This window comes from Pagrus major, chromosome 9 (genome assembly GCF_040436345.1).
Source record: "Pagrus major chromosome 9, Pma_NU_1.0".
Lineage (NCBI taxonomy): Eukaryota > Metazoa > Chordata > Actinopteri > Spariformes > Sparidae > Pagrus > Pagrus major.
The window spans coordinates 6,606,001-6,631,320 of NC_133223.1; the positions used below are offsets into that span (position 1 = coordinate 6,606,001).

Below are 25,320 nucleotides of genomic sequence, written 5' to 3' on the forward strand. Positions count from 1 at the left end.
GAATGTCTGGATTTACAGGTACTCTTTGTCATTTATTACACCAAATGAAGAGTTGTTGGGTTTAAGACTGTTGACTGGAAAAAAAAAGAAGCAATCTGAAGATGTCACTTTGGTCTCTGGGAAATTACATTAGCATTTTCCAAAAATGTGTGGCATTTCTACATGAAATGACTAATCAATTAATCATAAAAATCATCAACAGGTTAATTGATAATGGAAGTAATTATTAGTTGCAGCCATACTGACAACACAGCACTCCAAAAGTCAGTGGCTGCTGCATTTTGTTTGTCTTTCTCTTGTCTTTTTTGGTCTATAAAAAAAGTTGTTTTTTTCTCTTGCAGCAACACCAGTCCTCTTTCACTTTCACCTCTTTCCATGTTTACAGTCCTGTGCAGAAGAAAGCTCTTTATGGGCAAAAAAAAAAACAGGCCCATCTTCTTATCAGGACATTGTGAAGTTTCCCAGATGCAGCATTGGTTGTCGTCCACTATAAAACATTACATGGGATAAAACAATCAATTGTCAATCCTGAAGCCCATTTTTTTTCCAGATGGCCTACGTCTGTCAGGTTGAAATCATGTCGTCTGAACCCTGCATAAGTGTTGCAGCACTTTGTGTGTAACAGAAGATGTGAAGCAATGTGAGGCAATGAAACTTCTGATCAGTCTGCCCCTGTCAGTGGTATTTCTTGTTAAGTGTTAAGGCCCTCAGAGAGCAACAGGGGACCTAGACCAGCACTCTGCTGTACTCCACAGCAGCTCCCAATGAGCTGCCCTCCAAAAGCAGCAAGTGTATCTGTCAGGACAAAACCCAGTACCTGTCACGTCCCCGGAACAAACTTGCTCTCTTACCTCGATAGTATACTGCTCAAATATGCGCAGCTGGAGAAAGATGTCCAGCTTGATTTTGCGTTCATGGAACAGTTCCTCCATCTGGCCCTGAGCCTCGTCCAGCTGCTGCAGCACCCCCTGAATGTGTGCGATGGAACTGCAATGGGGCGTCTTATTGGTCGACATTGCTGCGTCCCTGTGGAAAGAGAGACGGAGGCAGACATTACACCATACTGGTCCCTCACAAGAAGCAGGATATTATTTTCCTGTACGGTGCCAATATGGTAATTTGTTTTCTTATCTGAGTGGCTGTGTGAATTTGACTTTCTAAAAAACTCTCAGGTATGAAAATACCTGAGCTTCTGTATGAATCCTTCTCTCTCTTTAATAACATTATGAATATTTATATCATTACTGGAGCCTCTGTATTAATTTCTCTCCCTCTCAAACACCATCATGAATAATAACACAAATGTTATTATTACCTGAGCTGCTGAATTAATTCCTCTCCCTCTTTAATCACATTTAGCGTTGCCTCCAGTGTGGCCGTCTGCTGCTGTTGAAACTGCTGGATCAGGGTCTGAACCGAATCCACCGAATCACAGCACACGTCGTCCAACAGCTGCTTCTGCAGCTCCTCCATCCACGACCACAGCTGGACACACAGACAGACACACAGGCAGGTTAGTAGATGTGTGATCAATCCATGAGCACAAAATGTTCCTTTTACTGGACCACCTTAGCACTGCTCCATCTGAAAACACTAGATACAGAAAATACCACTGACAACAACATGACAGACTGCTAATTGCTGTAGTGGTCCTATTGGGACAAAACCTGCAATTACACACTTCTCACATTAACATCTGTGTGGTTCATGATTAAACCTATAATTCATTTGGGTAAAAACGCAGGCAGCAGCAGGATATCTGAGAATGTGTTCTCTTTGTGTTTGTGAGTCCCACCTCTTTGGTGTGTGTGTGGAAGGAGACAGACATGTCCAGCAGCAGCTTCCTGTGTTCGACTCGTCGGACAAAGTCCTGGATTCGGACCTCAAGGTGTCTGGCTGCCTTGTAGATCTCCTCAGGGTCGCACTCTCCAGTCTGAGCCAGCTGCTCAGCTGCCTCCAGCAGCTTGTCTGCATTTGTGTATGTGTTCTGAAAGGATCAGGAGGACATCACATATATAAATAATATATATATACAGTATATTTATATAATATTTGTACTAGTTTAAGCTCATATCATGGCCATTCAAAATACATATTTGTGATTGGCAACAGTTTCTTCTGTTTCACACATCATTACCAGCCATCTTTCAAAAGGGAAACAGATGGTAACTATGGCAAAGTGACAACAAACAAACTTTAAAAAATGTAGGAACATTTCAGCACAGCCTGGTCCTTTCAGTAGTGCGTATAAGTGGTATAAGTGTGATAATACACTCCAAGGGGTGTTAAAATAGAAAATACTGGTCTTGATAGAGGTAATGCCAAGAATCTTCTTCACCTCTGCCTGGGAGGATTATGTCTCTTAAAAACTGTAAAGAAACCATGTCATTACATTAAATTTATTTACATCTCCATCAAAATCACACCTGTTAATTTGTGGATTTGTGTTACAGCTCCTGCTTGGAGCTTAATGTCACCAAGACCAAGGAGATGTTTGTGGACTCCAGCTATAATAAATGGAGGAACCAATGGAAGGGAATCCAAAACAAGAAGCTTGTCCAGAGCATTGTGAACACCTGCTGCAAAATAACAGACCATCCCCTTCATTCTCTGAGACCACTGCATGATCAGCAACACCTCAACACTGTCCTACATAAGGCGGTCCAATGGCTGCCCTATGGCAGGCGTCTGCACTGCCCTGCAGTTAGGACTAACTGGTGGAAAGCAACCTTTTTGCATGAGGCTGTTCACCCACTAAACTCCAGTTTGCCCTCAGCCCTCATCTCCTCTCCTGCCTGAGATCACCCTCCACACAGACTGGTCTGCCACCAGTCGGCCCCGCCACGCACTTTAAGACTCTTTACTTATTAATCATTATTGCTGAACACTGACCCTTGACTCTACCTCTTGCTACACGGCTGTTTGTCATGCATTAGCAGAGTAGAGGCTTTTTGGCACAACTTCACCTGCTTCCAGGGTGCATGGAGAGGACAAGGTCTAAAGAGGTAAAAACTCCAGCAACACTTGTAGTATAATGATCAACTTTATTATTAGACCAACATGTTTCAGCTTGTGGACTTCATCAGGGTCGTCACAAAACACATTACAAACTACAATGGCACACAGTGGAAAACATACCTCCGCCAAGGCCCAGCAGCCCCCTTACTTTCAATCAACCCTAATCCAATAGCAAATAAATCATCTTTGAATCTGCTAGATCCGGATAATTATTTGGATCTGCATCAAATTGTACTCACTCAAAAATCATTGTCACCTAAACGCCTGAATTTTTTCATCAATATCCATTATTCTCTATGAAATCAACGAAAATGTTGAAAAACGCCCTACAGTATCTCACAATGTTAAAAAAAAGAAAGAAAAAAGCTCTGGAACTGTCCCTTTATCCAGATCCACACCAAAAATAAATGGGGTCTATTCAGGGATAAGACTCACTTTCCATTCAAGTTTCATCGAACTCTGTTCAGTAATTTTTGTGTAATCCTGCTGAGAAACCAACCAATAAACAGCAATCCTATTTATCCTATTAGAGATTTGTGTAAAATTCCATCACAGTTATTATATGAATTCTTGAGTTATGGCCAAAAATGTGTTTCGTGAGGTCACCGCTACATTGACCTCTGACCTTTGGCCACCAAATTCAAATCAGTTCATCCTTAAGTCCAAGTGGACATTTGTACAAAATGCGAAGGAATTCCCTCCAGGTGTTCTTGATATATCGTGTTAACAAGAATGGGACGGACAACCCGAAAACATAATGTGCACATACTGTAAATCAGCTGATGGAGCACCTACAAAGGCGGGTTAGGTATGTGTTCATGTGGCTTCAGGCCAGTTGTGGTTGGGTTAAGGGTTAAGTGGTGGTTAACACCATATTTGGTCCATAAACTGGAGAAGAGTAGAAGAAGGTTGTAGAGAACAGAACTTCATTAAAGTTCATGACCACATGACCCCTTTGTAGCTGCTCCACTGGCTGATATATGTGTGGATGTATATGACTGTTCTTAACCTTTGTGAATTGTTTTTATCTTCATACCTGCCCTATTTCAATGTTGTTTTTAATGTGTTTCATGAAGACCCTAATGAAAGCCACAATGTCCCATCATTCATTATAAACTTTTCTTAAATTCTGCATCATCATCATCATCATCATCATCATATCAGCTTCTACATTATCACCAACAATGACACTTTTTCAGTTGTGGCCATGTCTGATGTCTTGACCTCTGAGACGGTGCTGCTGACCTAGTTTAATCAGAGTTACACCTAAACTCCACTGCTAAACAGGGATAACACCAGTCACACACAAACACTCACACAGTCAGTCGGATCTTGTTATATTAAAATATTAATTCCAGTTTCTGTAAATCAACAGTGTTAGGTTTCCTGTTTCCACCTCTATCTCCCACAAAGAAAGGACTAAATCCTGTCTGAATGTTAAAGCTCTCTGCATTCATCAGGAGGACAAAATGGATTAGTGTCGGTCTATTCTGGTAAGTATGAGAGATTATGACTGGAATACTTTACTTCAGGAAATTTATTACATCTGAGATATTTTGGGGTTGGAGGTTGGGGGTGTGGTACTACAGTGAGGAGTAAGTATTACATTATGATCCCAATTATTCAAGAATATGAATTAGGGTGAAAGCTTACAGTCTGGATATTTCACATGTTAGAGGGATTAGTCAGAAGATAAAGATTATAATTTACATGAGATTATTACGCTTCACTGAACGACTGGTTTGGTTCAGGGTGAGGATTAAAGAAGGGAGATGACAGGAAAGCAGAATCATCCCTGTCACCTGAATATGGAAGCCCAAACCTGACGTTTCAGGAGCAAAATGAATGAATGAACGAATGAATGAATGAAATGGTAAATAAAAAAATGATAAGTAAATCAGTAAAAGACAACTTCTTAAATAAACTTCACACACAAACTGAGAAATAAATAGATAAAATATACGATTAAACTATCTGAAAAATCTTCAGCTGATCAGCTCATGATAAAAAAATACATCCTGTTGAAACTCCATTTACCAAACAGTATCAGTGTGAGGGAAGAAATAGATATCTCAAAACTGAATTAAATAAAACCCAAATGATCTGCATTTCTCACTTACCTCTTCAGATACAGTGTCAGCTTTACCTTTAAACTACAGTCAATTTAAAGGTATAAACTGCAGACCCAGAGCAGTTCTAACCTGTAAATGTTCCTTTCTCCCAAATCAGACTCTACTAGCTGTGCACGCTACGTCTAACTCCAGAGATGACGATTATGACACATATCCCGCCCCGCCCAGCCTAAAGCCAATCGTCTGCTTTATGACAGCTGAACTAAGAAACATATCAGCCAATCGTGTTATTGCGCTTGTGCAAGTGCACAGTTGAGATTCATGACAGTTTCAACCAATTTGGTGGCTTGAATGAGCAGGATTACCAAGAAAGGTCAGGTAATTCAAAGATTAGACATTCAACTTGCATTTGTCAAAGTGTTCTGGTGGGATGAACTGACAGCATCGCGTCACGGCACTCTGGGTTGAGACGTAAAAGATGTTGGTGTTGTGAATCGGGGGGAAAAACCACTTTAAACCTTAATTGTGGACTAAGTCACCAAATTAATACATGTTTTTTTAACAGATGATTCTGTACTTGAAGTTTTTATGTCCTGGGGCCTGGTCTTGTTAGGTCAAAACAGCTGCCGGGGGACTTTGCTAAGATGGCTGCTGAGTGGCAACACCTGCCTAAAAGGTCTTTGCTACCACTCGCACAGCTTGTGCTAGCTCAGTGAATACTACAGACAAACAGCACATGTCACTAACCTTGCTGTACTCCCTCGCCACCATGGCAAACAACCAAAACATCCTCCTTAACATCATACAATACCATAGCAACCACCTGATGATGCCATAACAACAGACTTAAACACCCGAGCAAAAAGCAATACGAAAAATCCAGTAACTGCCTATCACTATCACTATATTATAACAGCAGCAATCACCACCTAATAACACTGTGTAAATGCCTAAGCAGTAACCTGCAGCAGCTCAAGCTGTGCCCTACAAACACTTTAACAACACAAGAACAACCTAGACTTTTCACTTTTGATTACATTACATTTCCAAACACGCCTGTTTTCCATTCTGTGGAAATCTCATCAGCTTACAATGACCACAATCTAACAGCCTGACCCCAGCTGAGCTTTTCTACGCTTCACTGTTTGTATGCCGGAGGCTGTAAAAGTGTAATGTGAATACATTTACATAATCATTTCAGGTGTGCATCTTGAATGTGCACTAAATTACTTCATGTTATATTGTTAAGTGGAGGGTTTCACCAGCAAAACACAAAAAACTTCATAGAAATGCAGATAAATAGAAGAGAAAGAAAGAGAGAGAGAGTGACCCTAATAATACTGATCCACAGCAGGTTATGAAGGTTAATCCTAATCCAAAGTGTAAACAGCAGATTACACTACTACACAATCTTTATAGGATTAACACTGGTTCTTTATAGGATTACCTCTTTATTGAAACTCCTCGAACCAAAGCAGTAAATAATTCATCAATGGCCATGGACTGATTAGCACCGGTCTTACTGTTATATGATTTAAGACGCCAGTGGCTGTCAAAGACAACATTATGATATTTGTCAGGAACTAGAAAGAAGTTAATAATAAATATTATTCACCTAATGACAAGTAAATAAGGTACATTGCTGCGAAAGCCTCTCTAGGAATATAGATTGTTTGGCTCAGGTGAGCTTGTTAAGTAGGAGAGAAAATGACAGAAAGAAAGAAAGAAAGAAAGAAAGAAAGAAAGAAAGAAAGAAAGCCCAAAGGAGGACAAAAGAAGAAAATGAACGCCTATACAGTGGATGCTAATATGTCTTGACACTATGCAGACAGGCAGGCTGTGTGTGTGTGTGTGTGTGTGTGTGTGTGTGTGTGTGTGTGTGTTCAGACTTTTTAAAAGCAGCAGTACAGTAAGGATCTGAACACATATGACATTGTTTGAACTTCTTTCTATTTGTTTAGTGTCCAAAGCAATGCTCTGAAACACACTCAACATGTACTTACTTGACTATAAAACTAATCAAATCAGACAACTGACATCTTCAATAGAGAAGAACATCAAACACTCCTGTTACAGCCCATCCACTTCAAAGCCCTTCAGAGCTTCAACTGAATATGAAGATGCTGATGAAGGTTCTCAGTCATCCAGGTCATGAAACATGTTGAACTGGACATGTTTCAGTTCAACATGTTTCGTTGTTTTGTTTTCATCTTTACGAGCCAAACTTCAGTTCCAGTGTTTTTGAAGGACTGAAATTCAGGAATGAATAAGAGCTTCTGCAGATCTTTCAGGAAAGGCTTGTGACCGTATATGGTTATGTAGAGGCATGTCTTCATGCTTCCTGCCACCAGCAGGCATTGTGGTTTTGAAAATTTGGTATTAATCAGGGCAGATTGCTCACAGATGTTTGCAGGGCAAGAGAATAAACGTTTGATAAAAACAAACTACTAACTTCATAATTTTCATGGTGGGAGTAGACCTTCAGAATTCAGACATGGATCTTTCTTGCAGTGTGAAGACATAAACAATGTAATGTAGTATTGACAGTGTTGATTTCTATTGTAAAGTACTGATAATTGTGGCATTACACTGAGTCCGTCATTGGGGCAATGACACTTGTAGTGACAATACTTGGATGGAACCTCTGTGGAAAGACTCACCTGAGCTACATCTTCAAAGTCGTCGTGTCTTTTCTGCAGGGCTCGGGCTCTGTGAAGGGATTTCCCAACACCGGTGTGTTTGCTGAGGAAAGCCTCGCCATGGTTTTCTATCCAGTCCATCACCTGGATGAGAGAGAACACAACGATCAGCTTCACAGCATCTCCTAACACTCACTCAGGATTATAGGTCACCTGCAGAACCTTCTGTTCCTGGCGCTGCACCCTTTGTTCTGACAGTGCACGCACAGATCAGCACTACAAAATGGTCTCAAAGCTCATGAATTAAGAATGGAACAGATGAAACCTTCATGATCTGCGTGGGAAATTTAGGTCAGTGCAGCTGAGGAGAATAGGATGGTGAATATTCTGTACCATTAGACGACTGGAGGGCAGTCTTGATGTGTATTGATGTTCTTGGCAGACGACTGCCAGGCACCATCGATTGCTTTGTTGTTTACTGTATATGATACACTGTTGGTACTTTTTCCACCATTATAATCATTAGCTTCATCAAATTAGCAGCTCTTAGTTCTGTGACTGTGGATGGCAATTCTTTTTTTAATAGTGTTTTCTGCCAATGTGGACTTGTAGTTGAAAACCTTTCAAGGACACAGGTGATGCACACTGTACTGAGTATTTTCACAATACAAAACTGTTTATCAGTGTGTTTAAACTGGATTTGACTTAGTCACTGTGGGCCAACTTAAGACTGACTATGTAGGAAAATGTAAATATTCGGTCAGTTCTTGATATAAGTAGATGCTAAATACTAGCTGACATTCTACCAAGTGGAAAAGGGCTTAGAAATCTGCATGGTGTCAAACATTATTTATAGGCTAAGCTAACATATAAAGCAGGTTAATAGCTTAGCTTAGCTTGGAGAAAAGGATACATTGATATATCATAATGTTAAACTGTTTTACATACAGTAACTTCAGAGCTTCTGCCAGTAGAAGGGTTTAGGTTGTGACCAGAATCAGGCACGTTACTTGAATGTAATCAATTACTCTTTACAAATAACACATTGAACAATAATCCTATTTTTTTATTAACTTATCCACTCCTACTACTCATACTCCAACCAGTTGATTTCTGAACCCAGGCTTACCACTGGCTAATGTTAGCAAGCCAGCCAAGAAGATGCAACAACATAGATAAGACGTCTTTGGAGGAGTTCTTGGGAGTTATTTGTCATCTTTTGGCAGAAGCTAACGGCCTCCCCACACCTTTAGCTCTTCTGCCAATTTAACATGTGCTGACCTGCAAAGTACCAAAGTAATGGAGTATTACAAGAATAAAGTGTTAATAAGAAATGTATTTCTGCTCAACACTAGTTATGACATTAAAAGCAGTGTTATAGCTCAGGGGCACCAATGACAAGTTGTGAACATGACACTGACATACTGTTTAATCAGTTGATATGGTGAATTTGTTTGCAAATAGCTGCTTGTTAACACATCCAGCAGTCAACCTGGTGAATGTCAGTAAATTATTTATTCTCTTTTAGCTGTTTTTGATGTCTACCAACTCCTGAAGGATGTATTTCTTCAGCTGCTAAATGCTCCACTATGTTGACCAGCTAGTCGTTAACCATATCTGTCTGCTGTTCAATGCTGAGCAGGTTTTTGGAGCTTTGTCACTGAAAACAGTGGCCTGATGCGATGAGAGAGAACCAAAACAGTAGAGTTACCTATCTAAACAGTGAGTTAAAACTCATTATAAAGCTACATAAAGACAAAGGAAACTGCAGATTCTGGTGATTATTCTCTATAAATTCATCACCATGAACAACCCCTGTCACACTCCTTTGTCACGTTATCATTCACTGTATTCATTATAACCTAAACCTAACATTGTTACTTTTCTCTTTTCTGCCGAAAAACACCTGCATTATAAAATGTGGTATTACCCTCCAATCCTCTACTGAGTTCAAATAGTCCTTCTTGACAATAACTACTGCTCCAACATCCGATTAACAACAAACTAATGCATTAACAGATCATCTCAAGGCGGTTTTTGGGGCCCTGAAGGAAAAGTGTGTGTGGACGGAGAGTGTTGTAACTCATGACATCAGTGTAGTGTAATCAGTCCAGCTGGAGCCACAGAGAGGTCAGCGGGAGGTCACAACATACGCAGACTGAGGCCTGCTGACTGCAGCTGGACTATCTTGCAGCTTAAACTGCCAAATAAAACTACACACCTAATATGTTCTCTTACAGCCTTTACTTCTGCATCCCTCTCTCTTCCTCTCTGGGGTCACATATATCCTGCAGCATAACAGCTCTGGTTGGAATAGCCCTGTTCTCACTGATTTATTGACTACTGGTATGAGCTTACTCTCTCACTTGCTCCTTTCTCACTTGCTATGTATGTCTCTCATCCTCTGTGTGACTGTGTGTGTCTCTCTCCGGGGTCTCATAGAAGCTGATGCATGACGAGTACGGTTGGCAAAGCTTTGTTTTCAATGAATTTATAACCTACTGATACAATCTCTTCTTCACTCTCTGCCCCCCCCCCACCTCTGTCTCTCTTTGTCTTCTTGCCTCTCTTAAACACTCTCTCACACTCTCTCCTGGGTCACATATAAATGTTTGCATGGCGCCCGCAGTCAGAGCATTCATCGTTGAATTTGTAGTTTGCCTGAAGCCCTATTTCTCTCTCCCAAGAGCCATTTATTTATACATACAGTACATACATGATGACTTCAGTTACAGCGGACCTGTTTCAAATTAATTCTGTTTGTGTGATCCGTTTGTGTGGGTCCAGAATCCAGAAAATACTGGAGAAAACAGAGAGGCTTGCATGAGAATAAATAAGCTTATCCAGATGAATCATTAGTACAAAAGATTAATAATGGCGCTACAAAAAATCTGAGTCTTTGATAGAAAGTTGGGAAAATGTATTTAGGCAAGAAACACCAAATGATCGAGCTTAAAATACTGTTACGTGTGCTACTAACAGCAGACGGGAGCTGAGGATTATGCTGCTGAGAAAACTGGTTTCAAAATCCACAGCATAAGTGAATCAGATTTTATATCTGGGTCAATTTTGGGTGTATTCAACAACTATGGCGCATACTTTTTTTCTGCAACATTTCACACCTCTGAGCCCTTTTAAGACATTAACATGCGTCGTCAGTGAGCATCTGTAGCTTTAGTTTGGGCACTAGTCGGCCCTTCTTGGCGGCTTTTCGGCCAACTGAGCGAGAGGAACCAGCTGCGGAGAAATGAAAAAGAAAGGGAAAGCCCCTTGAGCCTGTCGCTGTAGTATCCACGACTTCACGCATTTACAACAGCTTCTCCATTCTGTGGCCTCCGCCTTTCCGCTAGTTGTTGTTCCTGATTGGAAGTGGCTCTGTTAGTGAAAGTGGTGTCAAAATGACAACCGTCGGCTGTAGCCATTATGGTGTGTTCAAGCTCAGCTTTTTGGCTGAGTAAGGCAACGGGAGGCGATGCAACAATCAGCCTTCACCGTCGCTAGTTCGTTGACGTCAGTTCAGTGTGTCTGGACCTTCCACACGTGTCTCAAATGACTATGTATGATCGGATCTCACTTCCCTGCTGCATATGCAAACAAACATATACGTCATTTCTGTTCGCACAGACCTAGTGTGTTGTTGTTTTAACCAGCGGGAGGCAGCAATACACTTCCTGTGACTAGTCCGCTAGAGATTACAGGACGAAGAAGAAGTCTGCATAAACCTTGGTGCGCGGGCGATCAATCAGCACAAATGGAAATCAAATGTGTACTTCATACACGACAGTCCGTTTTGCCCGATGTCATGGCTTCTTCTTGTTGTTTCACGCTTTAATATGATGACTGTGGTCATCTGAGTGAACGGATCTCAATGTGTCTCGGGTGCATTTACACCTGTACTTACAGCTGTCCCCTTGTGATCAGATACCTTAAGATGCATATTAATGTCAGGTGTAAACAGGGCCTGACTGGCTCCTTCATCATAGCGACAGCAGTAAAGGCTCATGGGTATTTTAATATTTAGAGCTGTCCACTGTGCCAAAATAAGAGACAAAATTTGATCTCTCAGTAATAGTTGGGACTCTAGTCTAAGTCTAAAGTCTAAGGACTGTTCCATTCTCCAGGAGAGGACTCACTTTGAAGAAATCTTGAAATGGGAACACAGAGAGGGTGAAAACACTTCCAGAGCCCCTCCAACTTCACAACTCTACGCAACCACAATATTAATATTTAGGTTACCATGGTGATAGCAGGATTAAGATTCTGTATTTTCCTACTGAACTGCTGCTACTACTAGCAGCAGTGGGAATGAAACTCAAAACTCAACTTTCTTACTCCAGGCAGTTTTAGGTGAATTGTGCTTTACTTTATACTTATACTTCACTACATTTCAGGAGAGCATTTCGGTAATGTCTGATTGCACTTTTCACTACACTGTGCAGATTCCACTTCCACAAAGACTGAACATTCTGCTCCACTATGAGTGCTTTTATTTTCAAATACTTTAAGCTCATTTTGCCGTTAATGCTTTTGTGTTTATCAGGTCACATCAGGTCATATCAGGTCATATCAGGTCATATCCTGCTATTGTCCAATAAGCAATAACTAAACAGCTGGTAATTTCTTTAATTCATTTCCAGGAAACTTCCAACCAGTTTCTGCTTAACTTCTGCTGATCATGACATTTTACTTCCTCTCAGCAGGCCATGACACTGAAGTAAGCTGTTGATCAACAGGAGTTAAGCAGGAACTAGTTAGTAGTTTCCTGGAAATGTATTCAAGAAATTATCAGCTATTCATTAACTGATAATTGGAAAATAGCAGAATATCATTTTAAAATCATGTTGGGGTTATTTTCAATACATTTTAAGGTCATTATTGTGGTAATTTGAGTGTAATTTCAAACAAGTTTCAAAAATGTTGCTTGGTAATTGCTAATTGCAATTAGCAATTGCTAATTGCTTGGTCAAATCACATACTTACCGTGAAATTTGAACCTGTACAATGAAGAGTTACCTTGATTAGATTGAGTATTTTTTAAGACAAAATCATCAGAATTCTTCCTTTTACTCCTCTATAACAGAAAACTGAACATCTTTGTGTTTTGGATAAAACAAGACATCTGATGACATCATCTTGAGCTTCGGGAAACAGTGACTGACATTTTCAACCTTTTTCTGACATTTTATCTAACAACCTACAAATCGAGAAAATAATCAATGGATTAATTGACAATGAAAATAGTGGTTAGTTCCAGCCCTAGTCTCATGTATCCATCACTTCATTTGCCTACAGAGTGGACTGAACTGCAAGCGTGGAGCTGCATCTCTGTGGTTAGATGATATTTCCTGGGCTTAGCTGTTTTGGAAATCACAACACTCTGTGTCCTTGTTAATGTACTTTATGTTCATCATTTTGGTTAAAAAACCTCCTCAGACTGTGCACATGTGGCCTTCAGTAATGCCAGCAGTATTTGGTCGTACATCATTCCTAGTGCATTACTGTCCACCCACAATCACATTAAAGAGAATAAAATAATACAGACTTCCTCCTCCCCCACCGATGACATTTACCCTGCTGGTTAAAAATAACCTTCATAAAATATAGCTGTGATATTAAATTTTGAGCCCCTGAATATCTCCCAAACCCCCTGGAATCTATGCTGACACCTTTCCAAAACCACATAGTCTGCTCGAATGTGAAATATGAGCGGTGGTACCAGCGGAGCAGAGATCCGCTCGGAGCATTTTATCTCAGGAATTTACAGTGTTTAGCTGCGACCAGAAGACAGCGGAGATGAATGAACATGCCTCATCTGTTCTGCTAAGCAAAGTTCGTCACACACACACTTGACTGCTGTCTGTTGACTTGATTACATGCTTATATACAAGATTACATGCTCTGCTGTGGTTTGACAAACTTTTCTGACCTTGTGGGTGTTTAAAGCTCTTATGAACCCGTTTCAGTAAACTCAAAACTGCAATAAAAGCTTAGAATGTTGTTTTTCTCAGTTCCTAAAACTGAGGCCTTTTGCAGAAAAAAAACAGTTTACATCCAATCTCAAAAATATGCATTTTCACTCTTCCAAATTATGGACTTGTCTCTTGCTTAGACACTCCTACCGTTTTCATGTCACTTGCTTTCTGTATTCTTTGTACGTGTGTGTGTGTGTGTACCTGCTGGACATCCTGCTGGAACACACACAGCTGCAGTCTCTGGTGCAGTCGGACCTTTCGGTGCTGCCAAATATTCTCGAGACGCCGCTGATGGTGAAGAACCTCGTGAACCACGTCCAGGATGCAGTGGACCTGTGACATAACTCAAATGTTAACTAGATAGTGACATTTTGGCTTCATTTTTAAAATATTTTTTGTAATTTGCTTGCAGAAGAAACCCAGATCCCATAGAGGAATGCAATCCCACTGACCGCTTTGGAGTAATTGGCGGTGGCTGTCAGAGAATCAGAGTTGCCGGGACTCAGAGGCCTCTGGAGGACGTCCAGTAGGGCTTTGCCATCCTGACTCACCTGGAAAAAGACAGGTGCGTAAATGCAGAGATTAGAAAGGCTACACAGATGAAGAGAGACTGAAGGAAAGAGACAAGAAGACAGGCAGACAAAGGAAAAAGGAAAGAAATGAATTTTTAAGCATTCCCTCTTCTCTCCTCTCCTTGTCTCTCTCTCCTCTCCAAAACAAATATATACTTTCTAAAAAAGCATTCCACTTCTTACTGCTAATTGCTAAATTATACATGGAAACACACCACTGAAACCTCTGCGTCACACACAAGCAGTGACTGTTTCCTCTGCAAGAAATGGTCCCTGTCTTTTTATACTGCCTTATGTTTCTTTAATGTCGTCTTAATGCCTTGATGACTCATGTAAAGCACTCTGAATTGCCTTGTTGTTCTAAGGTGTATACAAATACATTTGTCTTGCCTTGCCTGTGGTAAGTGTTTTTATCAAATAAAAGTGTAATGATCTTTCAACATACTGCTGGAGTGATAGTTATGTCGTGGGCTGTTTCAAACATTCTGCTGTTTTGTGAGTATTTTATTCGCTATATCGTGGGCTCTAATAGTCTGAGTGTCAAATCATGGCTAGATTTAAAGTTTCTAAGGGGGCAGTGCATGGAACTCTAAAATACTTTGCAGAAACTGGATCAGTTATATCCAAAAGACGATCAGGCAGATCAAAAGTGAGCACACCACCAGAAGAACAATACACTGAGCTTAGCTGCCTGAGAGACAGAAAAGTAACTTCAACACATACAGAGTTTGCCAAATACACAACACAAGACTCCAATCAGCAAAAGTCTTCCTGTCAAAAGAAGGCTGTCCTGTAGTGTCTCAGAGGATGAGGAGCAGTTTCTAAACCACTTCTCAGGAGAGAAACAAGGACAAACACATTACAGGTCAAACCAGTCACCTGACTTCAACCCCATTCAACATTTATGGGGGCACACCACAATATTCTGTGACATCAGAAGAAGCTTTGTGGAACACTGTCAGATCATGCTGAGATAACATGAGTCAGCAGGTTTTCCAGGAGTCCATGCAGCTCAAGTGCATGCTGTACCAAAATAAATGGGGGAAATGCCAAGTACGAAGATCTTCTGAAATTCATTTCATTTTTTAAACATTCAGCTTTTCACTAAAAATGTGAAGCTGAGATCATGAAAATAGCACTACGTTTGAAACAAAAAAGCTCAATAGATGTATCTTCTCTTGTGGTCTCGTGGGACCTTTGGGCCCTGCTGTGTGTCTGATGACTAATTAACAAATTGTTCAAGCGCTCCTGCTTTTATTTGGAAAGAAACCGTTCCAGAAATTTTCCTGGCTCCTGAGCCAGTACACTGCAAGACTGGCACTAACATGAAAAACGTTAAGATTTACATAATGAGATGTACAAAAGGAAACTGGATACAAAGTACATGGATTCAAAAACCAAGTAGCCAACTGCCTTGATAAGGAAGTAGAAAACCAAACTGCATGAGGAAGTTTTTTTTTAATCAGTGATGAAACAAACGCTCTGCAGAGATTACAGATACCGTGACTCTCTCGCTTATAGCAGCTAGGCACTGAGCAGCTTGCCTTTACACTGACAAACACACACACACACACACACACACACACACACACACACACACACACACACACACACCTGCCACAAACATCCACATCGTCGTCCTATCTGCTTTTAAACATGTCTGTAGTCACATTATTGCACAGAACAGAGAACATGATGCTGTAACTCATTTTCCCCGTTTACATTAAACAAGAGGAGCCTCTGCTTACAGCTTTTATTCTGTGTCACCTCGTTATTGGAAACCTGAAAGAACCTCACGCACTGAAACACACTTTCACCTCATTAAAGGCATGCATCAAGTCAAGAGCACAAGATTAAAAACCCTAGCCAGTCTCGGAGCGTGTCACTTTTTGCAGCGCTCTCACAGGAAACAATGCAGTCATAGTCTGCCAAGCCAAAACGCCTCAGCCGCTCTGCCCAGAGCTTTACGTGTGTGTATATATGGACTTATCTTTTCACAGATAAGTATGAATTGAGCTAACACTGCAACAGCCCGTCTAAAGATAAAATGCCAGACTGCAGCAAAGAGCAACGAAGAGCGGGAGTGTTCCCAGACTTAATGCAGTGGAACAAGGAAGGTTTTCAGACAGCAGATCTGGACGGCGGTGGTGCGGCAGCTGACCAACACCTCACTGTCATCACAGCCACTCACAGCCAGCTTCACTGAGCTGCCAAAGAGCAGCACGAGCAGCACCTAAAGGAGAGACCACATCCCTCCCTGAGGGGTAGACAAGGACTATTTTTTGAACGTTTTCCAACATGCAATTTTACAAAATCCTACCATTTCAATTAAACTAGGGTGGGCAATCTAACCAACAAAATGTCACAATCTACAACACTGATGCTGCAGCCTCCACTATAGTGAGAATTTTGGTTGGAGTACAATGCTGGCTTAAGCCTTTGTGACCTCACCATAGAGGCTCTAGTATCAGTGTAGTAGATTTCAGTCATAAGGCCATGTTGGTTTACCTCAGTGTAAGCCTGGGTCACCTGCTCGTAAAGGCTCTGGTGGCGGTGGATGGCGAGCTCCAGCTCCTGCATCTCAGACGGTAACCCTCCCTCACTGCAGACTTTACACCAGGCCTCCACCTCCGACAGGAACTGAGGAAGCAACACAGCACACACAGAAAGTCTTGTAAGTTGTGTCTTCATATGGTTGTGGAAGAAGGTAAAATGGCTGCCATGAGGTGCTATGGTCCATTATAAATTACCTTGGGACCTTGGTAGAACACCAAATATGAGTTTTAGGCCACAAAATATCAAAAATCTGATAATTTACAAACAGGGTTAATGTGGCTGCAGAGTGAATACAGCCTTTACTTCCCTCTCTCTAATCTCTCTCATTTTCACACTTTTATTTATTCTGTCTGTAGTCTCGCCATTTTCCCTTCGCTTGTGTCTTTTTCCTCATCATGTGTTTCATCTCTCATCTTTTTTTGTTTCTGCTTTTCATTAGACTCGTTTTCAGTCTCAGCCAATCCTGCCTCGCCTGCTACAGTCTCTCTCCCTCTCCTCCTGTCTTTCATCTCCTGCTCTCTCAAACGTACACTTGTAGCTAATGTCAAGGGCCCAGCAGGAATCAAACAAGTCCCATCTGTTGCCATGTCAACCATCCAAGAATCAGCAGTAGAGCAGTTTGATCTATTAAATATAATCAATAATACAATAAAAATAATGTCCCATTTACATTTTACATTCTGGACCTGTGTCTGCTGCAGAGAGATTCCTGGATTAGATAGTCGGTAACCAAGCAGCAGCAGTCTAACAGTAAGTGGAACAGCTTTTCCTCTAATGACAGAGAAGTCCTTACATCAGAGGAGGAGGGGGGATTGACTTTTTTCCAACAAACACGGCCGATTTGTTCTCACTGCTGTCAGTTCAGAAGCCAAGCTCTGCTCACTGATGTCTCTGTGAATTAAAATTTCGAGGTTTTCTTATGATCTCACCTGTTCAGCCTTCTGGTGAAAGACAGATGACATGGCGAGGATGGTGGAGCGCTCATCAAGTGCAGCGGCAAAACTTTTCCAGTCCTGATCCAGCTGACTGGAGATCTGTTTTATCTGTGTGGAGGCGTAGTGACCAGCCTCCGCCAGGCGGCTCGCCACTGACATGATTCTGTTGATATTTACATAGGCATTCTGGGAAGAAAAAATATTAACAAAACACTTTTGGTAACCAACAACCTGTCATTTATACAACTGCGCTTATTATTGTTACATTCCATTTTGCATAAAATACAGTTTCCACACTCTCATAGCGGCTCATTTAAAAAAGACTTAGGAAGGAAATCACATATTACTGTTCTGTGCAAAACTCAACTCTGCTGAGATCGAGGTGAATTCCACTTTAAGAGATGTAGAAGTGTATTTTTCATTTAATGCCATGGATTGTGGGTTTTCTCTGCTCCAGTGGTGTTTTGGATACACTTGAATGATTTTATCTCATTAACTTTTGATAAACAAGGGTAAGCTAAGCTAACATGGCCTCAATACATGACTATATTCAGAGTATAGTTCACACTTCTAGGCAGATAAACAGATTAATTGTCATAAAGACTGTCTTTTTAACATGATGGTGTATCTGCTGTCATGCACATTGATCTACAGTGACCCAATATAAGAATTAAGACTGAAACATTAGCTACCATGGAGTTCATGGCGAAGTGGTTGTGTTGAGTCTGTAGCTCCACAGCATGTTGGTAACTCCGGCCGATCTCTGTGTGACTCTGCAGGAACACCTCCTTGTTGTGGCTGATCCAGTCAAACATCTGCATACACACCACACAGCAACATTAATAACATTGCTAACTAAGCTCCTTTTACGCAAGGATCCTGCAATACTGCCCCACTGCATGTCTCACTCATGATGTCAAGTCACCTCTGTTACTAACTCCGCTGCAACAACCCACCATCAGAATTAATGTTGGCAATGTACGTTTCTGCAAACCATGAAAATGTTGAAACTTTACATTTCTTTATGTTTATGTTTATGTTAAATTTTCAATGTTATGTTGTGAAAACAATGTGCTTATGCTTTAGTTAGGTTAAGACACAATAAACCACTTGTTAGGGTGAGGAAAATGATCATGTTTTTGCTTATAATACCTGTTTTTATTATAATGTCAATTAATTAAAAATATATAATGTAAAATAAGTGATGGCATAAGTACTCCATTCTTCTTTGCAAAACTGCTCAAGCTCTGTCAGGCTGCACAGTGATCAAGCGTGAACAGCCATTTTCAAGTCCAGCCGCAAATTCTCTGTTGGATTGAGGTCTGGGCTTTGACTCGGCCACGGTCTTTAAACCCTTTCTGTGTAGCTTTCGCTGTATGCTTCGGATCATTGTCTTGCTGGAAAATAAATCTTCTTCTGAGTTTTAGTTCTCTTGCAGACTGAATCAGGTTGTCCTCCAGGAGTTCACTATATTTTGCTTTACAAGCCTTCCAGGGCCTGCTGCTGAGAAGCATCCCCACAGCATGATGCTGCCACCACCAGGCTTCACGGTGGGGATGGTGTGTTTGTGGTGATGTGCAGTATTAGGTGTTCAAACATAGCGTTTAGTCTGATGGCCAAAAAGCTCAATTTTGGTCTCATCAGACCAAAGAACCTTCTTCCAGTTGACCTTGGAGTCTCCCACATGCCTTTGCGTGACCTTTAGTTGAGATTTAATGAGCTTTCTTCAACAGTGGCTTTCTCTTTGCCACTCTCCTATAAAGCTTTGACTGGTGAAGAACCTGGGCAACAGTTGTTGTATGCAGAGTCTCTCCCATCTCAGCTGCTGAAGCTTTTAACTTGTTCAGAGTAGTCATAGGTGTCTTGGTGGCCTCCCTCACTAGTCTCCTTCATGCACGGTCTCTCAGTTTGTGCCATATTCCTTCCATTTCTTAGTAATGAATTTAACTGAACTCTGGGTGATGTCCAGTGACTTGGAAATGTTTTTGTATCCATCCCCTGACTTATACTTTTCAATAACCTTTGTCTTCATGGTGTAATTGTAGCCAGGAATACTGATTAACCAGTGATTGGACCTTCAGACACAGGTGTCTTTATACTACAATCATTTGAGACATTCACTGTACTCAGATGATTTCCATTTCACTAATTGTGAGACTACTAGCACCAATTGGCTGGACCTCTGTGGAATTAGGTCAGTCACTTTAAAGGGGGTGAATACTTATGCAGTCACTTATTTTACATTATATATTTTTAATTAATTGACATTACTTTGTAGAAATCTGTTTTCACTTTGACATTAAAGTGTTCTTTTTGTCAAGAAATTAGCAAACGAATGGTGAATACTTTTTATAGGCACTGTACATGTAACATGAAAGTGATATGACACATATTGTAAAAATGTCATAATAGTACTGTAACATACTAGTTACAGTACTATAGTACTAGTACTAGTCTAGTACTACTAGACAAGTACTATGAAACGTACAAACTTGAACATTGTTGCCAACATGCCAACATTTATAATGGCAAATAAGCTGACATCAAGGTCCCCCCCCCCACTCCATGTTCATACCTTTTATACAGAGTGATAATTTCTGCCTTGAACAGGCTCTGTGAAAGGGACTACACATTTAATTTGTGTGCTACTGTGAGCACACTCAAAACACTGACATTTTCACAAATCTTAACTCAAGATTCACTTGAGTTAAGATTATTGCTCTTGAGAGCTCTAGAAAAGCTAGTAAGTGGACCTTGAGTTGAGACTTTTTTGTCAAACTACTGTTTCCAAGATCAAGGATGAACTTTCACACATGTAATGAAACATGTGTGAAGCATTTTCAAGCAGCTGCCGTGACTTATCTTTTGTGTCTAGTCCACAATAAAGTTGGTGAGTTCAACGTTGCCATAACCGAGAGAGCCTGCGGCCAAAATTATATAAACGGGACCCAGGCTGTAACAAAACAAAGGAATATTCCTTTGAAAACATGTCGTCATTCTCCTTTCTTGGCTTCATCTCTCCCAGCTGATTAGTGTAAAGCCTAAGACGCCAGGACAACCTTCAAGGTTGCTTTTCCTTCTGAATCAATCTTTGCAGACAGATGGAGGCCACTTGTAGTGCTGAGTGGCTACCATGGTTACCACATCATCTACACAGTCATTTCTCTAGCTGTGATTTCAACACAACGATCACCTCGTCAGGTCTGACTGTTTCCCTGGCTCTGCTGCGAGTGCTGAGTGTTTCCCACAGTGTACACTCGTCGACCCACCCCCGCAGTTCCTCAGCATGAAAACACTGATGTGGACAAAACTGTTTTATTTTGTCTCTCTGTTTGCTTTACAGTAAATATTTACTGCTCCCGCATGTGGATTTCTGTGTGGAATGACACACTGAGTCGACTGACGCCCATTTATGTTTGTGTGTGTGTATATCCAATCAACAACACTTGGAGACAACCAAACGCACGCAACTCTGTAAGCATGACGCAGGGCTACAGGTTGAAATCGTTCAGCCAACCTGGCAGTTGAACAGTTCCATTACCATAATAACTGATATTTTGCATTTGCTGATTTTTAGAAGTTCAAGTTTTGTCATCGGTATAGATTGTATGAAGCTATTTTCTGTTTTCAAATGCTACATTTTTGCAGAATTTCTTTTAAATATCTAGTGGTTTACAAAATAAAAGCAATTCAGAGGTTGCAATTACAACTACAATGCCAAGACAGTTGGGAGGCTGTGTCAAAAAGTCTGAGACCACTAGTCAAAATACTTATAAAACACTTCTAAGTCATAGTATTTTTTTCATTACAAATGCTAATACAAGCCTAATAATTGGAGTGAAAAGTCCATGATTTTCAGAATATCTTTGTTTTTGGTTTGTCCCCCTTTTGCTTTAATGACAGCATGCACTCGAACTGCATGGACTCCACAAGTTTGTCCAAAACCTGCTGACTCATGTTACTGCAGCATGATTTGACAGTGTTCCACAACGTTTTTTGTGATGTCACATAAATGTTCAGTGTGGTTGAGGTCAGGTGACTGTGGAGGAAAGTCCATGACAGTCAGGACTCCTTGGTCTTCAAGTTCATTTAGGCTCATTATTAAAATGTGATCAGTTCCTAATCCCTTTAGACATACACTCAATTCAAAACAGCACAGAGACATGAACTCCACTGATTTTTGTAAATGTATGTGTAGCACGCCACCACTCCCACCGTCTAAGGTGTGGAAAATTACTTTGACTAGACTGATGGAGCGATAGGGTTCAGCTACCCAAAGGTCAACTGTGTAGGATGAACTTAAATTACTCTACTAACCACAAGAAATAAACTGTTCGACCAAACTGCATGCACTAACTTACTATATTATAATTAACTGACCCCAGACAACATTTTGTCTGACTGAAAGTTGTGCAAAACAAATAGTTGACCCTTTAAATGAATATTAAACGAAAAAACTATTCCAAAATGTTTGCCTCAAGTGTCCTTTGAAGTGCTAAACACTCCTAAAATAGCTACACACTCCACCAATTGGCAAATAAATTACCAAACAGTAAATAACCCTTATTATTGTTATTGATCAGGATGATACTTTTTATGACCCGTCCTGCCTGATCCATGGACTGAGCAGTCCAGTGTGTTTTCTCAAACAGTCAAACAGAGTTGTTGATGGGACAGATGATTGTGAAACGGTGGGGCAGAGGGTCCAGCAGCAGAGGACCACACACCTGTCCCTCAGCAAGTGTCACTGTTAGATATGCTCCAGGTCCTGGTGCACCTGCCTCTTAAAGGGAATGGGAGACGACTCCCTGATTGGTTTAATTTACGTTCCACTAAAAACACACCCATGACTAATGAAGAGTCTAATACAACCCCTTTGCGCCTGGGCACACATTTATTTTATCTACACGTTAATATGAATGAAACACACAACACGAGCACCTGCCCCACTAAACTTCACATTAATAAGGAAGCTTCTGGTAGCTCAATAACTACAATTTCTTCCGGTTACTCAAACATAAAATAGACCTACACAAGGTCAACATGTGTCTCTGCTGCTGTCTTCCCTCCACTTCTCTTCGTCTCCACCCGCCTCCCAGTCATCACAGGTAGACTGATCTGACCACCTCTGCTGACCAACCCAATACCCAAAACAGAACAACAGCAATCTTGTGTGTCTACTCTGGGACACGTTACTAGTCACTTTCATTAACCCCTTCATCACTATATGTTTTTACATTACACTTTTATTATTTGTATTACAACTAAAATATCTTAAGTATCCCTCATTTAAACACTTTTGGCTCTTATTAAGTATTATATAGCAAACTCATTTTCACTTTCATTTCTTATGTTTTGTTTATTCTTGTTTTTGTAACACATTTTATTAATTTAACCCCGTATTTTCCACCGGGCTACATATGCTTATTCTGAACATGTTTCAAACAAGTCGGGACAGGGGCAACAAAAGACTGGGGAAGTTGTGTTTCAAGCAGAAACATCTGCTTGGATTATCTGGGACACACTTTGACAAGCTGTTGTCATAAACACAGACCGTTTGCTAATGATTGCACTCTGTTTTTACTTTAGTTTTACACAGCGTTTTGTGTTTTACAAACTTTAGTGGAGTCAGGGTTTGTACCTGTATTCCTTTAACTACTGACTCCTTCACATCAGAGAGCGTGATCTTTCTATATATAGCAATTTGGAATGAAGCTAAAATAGTTTTGCAAGTGGTCTTACACAGCTGGTATGTTAATGATGAATGGAATCCAAACATTCACTCACAACCACAGCTAATCACTTAGCCCCGCTAAGTGAAGCAATGCTGGCTGATTTTCCACTGGATCAGCTGCTAAATGTGATCTTCTGTTTAGACAAACAGAGCGGGCTAATTAATTTAGACCGCAAACGGGTTTCCGGACAAATTTACGGTGACCAAGATGTGAAAAAGACGAACTGTTAGCAAATACTATGTTTTGGCCTCTGGACGTATTTTCAATGTTATGTCTCAGTAAACAGAACGGCATAAATAACAAAGCACCAAATACAGTTTGTAATGATCAACATGTTTGCTCGTGACGGCTGACTTAACTCTTTCTCAGTGCATCACATCCCCTTCACAGTAAAAGCCCACTGGATGTCTGAATAATGCAGTGAGACATACAACAAGAAAGCATCACTGAGGGCCGTTTACTGTGAAGCAGCTACAGGAAGAAACATTTGTTCAGACTCCTTATTATCCTTGATCACCTCCGTATCACTCCTCATGCAGCCATCACAATAAAGTTTGACTTTTCTCTGAAACATGCAGACAACCTCCACTCGTATAATGACATCAGGGTCAGGTACGACTCACCTTCTCAGCGTCCTGTTCGAAGAGACGGAGCTGGAAGCACTGGTCCAGCTTCAGCTTCCTGACGTGCCACATCTGATGGAGGTGTTGCCTCGTGGAGTGCAGCTTGTCCAGCAGACTGGCCACCTGGCAGAGAGCAAGAATGAAGAAATGTTAGACGATGTTTCTTCTGATGTCTCATCAACTTGGAGCTGTGTTCTACTAGTTTGATTATGTCAATGTCTGTTTCATGGTTGGACAGTTGAATGTAGCTTAACAGTTTTTATTGTATTTAAAAATCAATGATATATGTGTGTTGCTGTTTTTAAACCTCTCAGGTACGTTTTACATTTTGTCTATCATTTAATTTATTATTTATTTTATCTATATATTATTTATTTATTTTATATTCCCCTCAGTGCCGTTATTGGCAGGTCACACAGGTGGGATGTGTATAAACAGGCAGCTCAAGCTTTTTTGCATACTTTTTTAGCTTGTTCTACCCCATTTGCACTATTTAAAAATCTATGGCTGAATTGCTTTAATCTTTCTTTATTTATCTTTATTTCAATTGCAAAGCACTTTGAGACTGATAAACTAAAAAAAAAAAATTGAAATATTTAAGATGCTTCTTCTACGCCTCATGTCAAATATCAAAATAAATGCAAATGTGTGTAATGAACAGTATATTAGCTTTATGCAAACAATCTGCACCATAAAACGTATTGTGTTCTTTCACAACATTATGGTACAGTGTACCTGTGTATTTGTTAAGACCATCAATTGGTGAAATCATCAAGATTCATTACAATAATTGGTAAAAAGAAAAAAAATAACTGATTGACCCTATACCGTGTTCTCTCTTTTCATACTGGTGTGTATACTGTAGATTTGTTTACTATTTACTGCCAAATTTCCTCGTGAGAGTAAATCTCAGTGTTTGTGGTTAATATTCCAGGAGTCAAATGAACTCCCTCAGTATATCTGACAACAGGCCTGATAGCATCTGCAGATAACAAAGTTTAATATGTATCCTATTTAACAAGTATTTTCCAATTTGTTTGCATCATGGCTGAGTCTGGTGAGCTCATATCACTTCACACCCTTTTTTGTTGCCCCTCGGTGCTGTTTGAGGGAGAGAGCTGAACATGCTGCGGACCTTTCTGCCTGTTTTGGCACAGCTACTCTGATGTGTGTCATCAGTTATGAGCATGCTTTTGTA

At 40.6% G+C, this 25,320-nt stretch overlaps 1 protein-coding gene across 3 annotated transcripts in view; it reads right to left on the minus strand.

The window, feature by feature from the left end:
- The window catches only part of kalrna (kalirin RhoGEF kinase a), a 154,046-nt gene that overhangs the window by 68,961 nt on the left and 59,765 nt on the right, over positions 1–25,320 (minus strand). For all 3 annotated transcript variants that reach the window (XM_073473303.1, XM_073473301.1, XM_073473300.1), the window contains exons 8-17: positions 24,123–24,245; positions 18,457–18,579; positions 17,759–17,950; positions 16,782–16,913; positions 14,154–14,252; positions 13,903–14,034; positions 7,751–7,873; positions 1,796–1,987; positions 1,316–1,485; positions 852–1,026 (exon numbers count right to left, since the gene is read on the minus strand). In XM_073473303.1, coding sequence (XP_073329404.1) covers positions 852–1,026; positions 1,316–1,485; positions 1,796–1,987; positions 7,751–7,873; positions 13,903–14,034; positions 14,154–14,252; positions 16,782–16,913; positions 17,759–17,950; positions 18,457–18,579; positions 24,123–24,245 — 1,461 coding nt within the window. The remainder of the gene's footprint in view (positions 1–851; positions 1,027–1,315; positions 1,486–1,795; positions 1,988–7,750; positions 7,874–13,902; positions 14,035–14,153; positions 14,253–16,781; positions 16,914–17,758; positions 17,951–18,456; positions 18,580–24,122; positions 24,246–25,320) is intronic.